Genomic DNA, 2,508 nt, shown 5'->3' with positions numbered 1-2,508 from the left:
AATCCATGTGAGTCAGGGTTCTCCAGAGAAGCGGAACCAACGGGGGTGCGTGTGCGCGTGTTCAGACATTCGGAAGGGACTGGCTTGTGTGACTGTGGCCTTCTGTCCTGAGGCACAGTTTCTTCTGGGAAACTGCAAGTTTTGCTCTTACAGCCTTCAGGTGATTAGACGCGTCCCTCCATGTCGTAGACTGACTGACTACAGCTGACTGTAGGTGCCAGCCACAACTACGAAGTACTTCACAGCAACACCTAGATTAGTGTTTGAGTCAACGGCTGGTTACTGTAAACTAGCCAAGTTGACACATAAAACCAAGTAGCATCAGACGTAAAAATCTCCACCAGTAGTTCATACACATATTTAATTAAACAATGTACTTGTGTTTTTAAAATTCTTTTTTTTTTTTAATGTTGGTTAGAACCCAGTAAATTAATTTCAGTAGGTCTGGCCTGTGTTGGGAAACCATTGCCGTTGTATATATATCTTACACTTAGAAATGGATCGCTGGGTTGTAGGGTATCCACACTTCGCCTTTACCTCACCTTGCCAACTTTCTAAAGTAGTTGTAAATGTACATTCCCATTAGTGGTGTGAATACCGTTTCTTCTTCCTTTTGATGGGAGTTGATAACTTCCGTTTCCTTGTAATCCTCCTTCCAGGTAGGTCTGGGTTTATTTTTTAAGGTTTAAAAATTTTTTTTCAATTACAGTTGACATTCAGTATAACATTAGTTTCAGGTGTACAGCATAGTGGTTAGACATTTATATACCTTATGAATGGCTCCCTCTGATAAGCTCAGGACCCACCTGGCACTCTACGTAGTTATTACAATACTGTTAACTGTATTCCTTGTGCTGTATGTCACATCCCATGGTTATTTGGTAACTACCAATTTGTACTTCTCAGTTCCTTTACTTTTTTCACCCAGCCCCCCAGACCTCCTCCCACTGGCAACCATCAAAATGTTCTTTTGTCACCATGAGTTTATTTCTGTTTTGTTATTTAGATTCCACATGTAAGTGAAATCCTACGGTATTTGTCTGACTTATTTCACTTGGCGTTATACCCTCTAGGTCCATCCATGTTGTTGCAAATGGCAAGATTTCCTTCTCTTTTATGAGGTTTGCGCTTGCAAACCTTTCGGCCTACCATTTCGTATTGTAGATTTTTAAGAATTTGAATGCACTTCAGAAGCTTCCTTTCAGGTTAAATCTTTTTAGTGGTTATTCTTTAATAAAGTCAAAAGAATCTTTGGATTCCTGTTACGTCACTAAAAAGTTCCTCTGGCAGAGAAGGGTAAGGGTATTCAAAGTACACACGAAGGATTTATATTTTAACAGAATCTTTGAGCAGCTCGCTGCCGTGGCTTCCCTTTTCGCTGTCCCTTGTCCGAAAGCAGAGCATCATAGTGTATATGCGTAAACACTTGGGCACCGGAGCCGTTCTGTCTGAGTTCAGCCCTGGCTGCCTCCTCCTAGCCGAGCGACCGCACAGACGAGAACAATAATTACACCTGCAGCATACATACCTGTTTGTTAAATAGTAGTAGTAAAGAAGGAGAAGACTTAGAAGTAGGACTGTTTGGTAAACTTCAGAGCCTCCTCCACCCCCCTCACCCTGTGGCGGTGACTGTGCGGGATCCGATGGGCAGATTTCAGCAGGGGGTGGGGGATGTCACCGTGTTCTGAGGTGAAAGGACCACAGGGGTGCTGGTAATCGTCGCTTCTTATGTCTGTTAAATTATAATAAGAATTTCCTTTTTTATTTCCACCAAGCCAAATTAGCAAGACGCAGTCAAGAACGAGACAATCTCGGCATGCTGGTCTGGTCACCTAATCAGAATCTATCAGAAGCAAAACGTAAGTTTTAGAACACCTTTGTTTTCCACCCTCTTACGGAATGCAAAATTTTAAATAAGATTTTCAAAGTCTGTACATATATTATTTTTCTTATATTTTTTAAATGAATAATTTCAAAAGTTTCAGAGTATGTATTTCTTTACTGTGGCCTATCGTGATTTAAAGATTACTAACCTATGGTGTCCTAATCTACTTTTTTCAAAATGCTGTACAAGCTAATAGTGAAGTAACTAGGAAGAAAGGCTCAGAGTGGAAAGAAAATTATAACACAGTGTATAACTAACTCCCTCAGCTGGGAATTTATAGATTTATAAAGATGAAGAGTTGAACAGACTTCTAATTTGAAGGATTACAAAGGGCAAATATGTGTTATTGCAGCAGGTGTTATAATACAAGACTTCAGCCTAGCTAAAAGTAAAACTTTGGAATTGGCGATTTCATGTGTTTAAAATTTTATTAGGATGACTATTCTGAGCTATCTTGAATTTTTTCGTAGGGGTGTGGTGGTAGGAGTCTCATAGCTATTAGTAATAATGTATTTTCAGAGTTTGCTTTTTGTCAGCTTTTCTGTCCCTTCTGCTTAAATGGCACCATGTGTGAATAATCTTTTATCCGATATAATACCACAGTCTTTGCCACTTTCAAAGTT

General features: G+C 39.8%; 1 protein-coding gene across 3 annotated transcripts in view; it reads left to right on the top strand.

Annotated features, from left to right (window-relative positions):
• Positions 1–2,508, top strand: part of RCOR1 (REST corepressor 1) — a 105,721-nt gene that overhangs the window by 62,188 nt on the left and 41,025 nt on the right. For 2 of the 3 annotated variants that reach the window (XM_023537104.1, XM_023537102.1), the window contains exon 2: positions 1,776–1,859. The exons of the other annotated variant lie outside the window; for it this stretch is intronic. In XM_023537104.1, coding sequence (XP_023392872.1) covers positions 1,776–1,859 — 84 coding nt within the window. The remainder of the gene's footprint in view (positions 1–1,775; positions 1,860–2,508) is intronic. 3 annotated transcript variants of the gene reach the window in all.

The sequence above is a fragment of the Pteropus vampyrus genome, unplaced genomic scaffold (genome assembly GCF_000151845.1).
Source record: "Pteropus vampyrus isolate Shadow unplaced genomic scaffold, Pvam_2.0 Scaffold178, whole genome shotgun sequence".
NCBI classification, from domain to species: Eukaryota; Metazoa; Chordata; class Mammalia; order Chiroptera; family Pteropodidae; genus Pteropus; species Pteropus vampyrus.
Note: the sequence above shows the minus strand (reverse complement) of the source record. Positions and strands in the feature narration are given on the sequence as shown.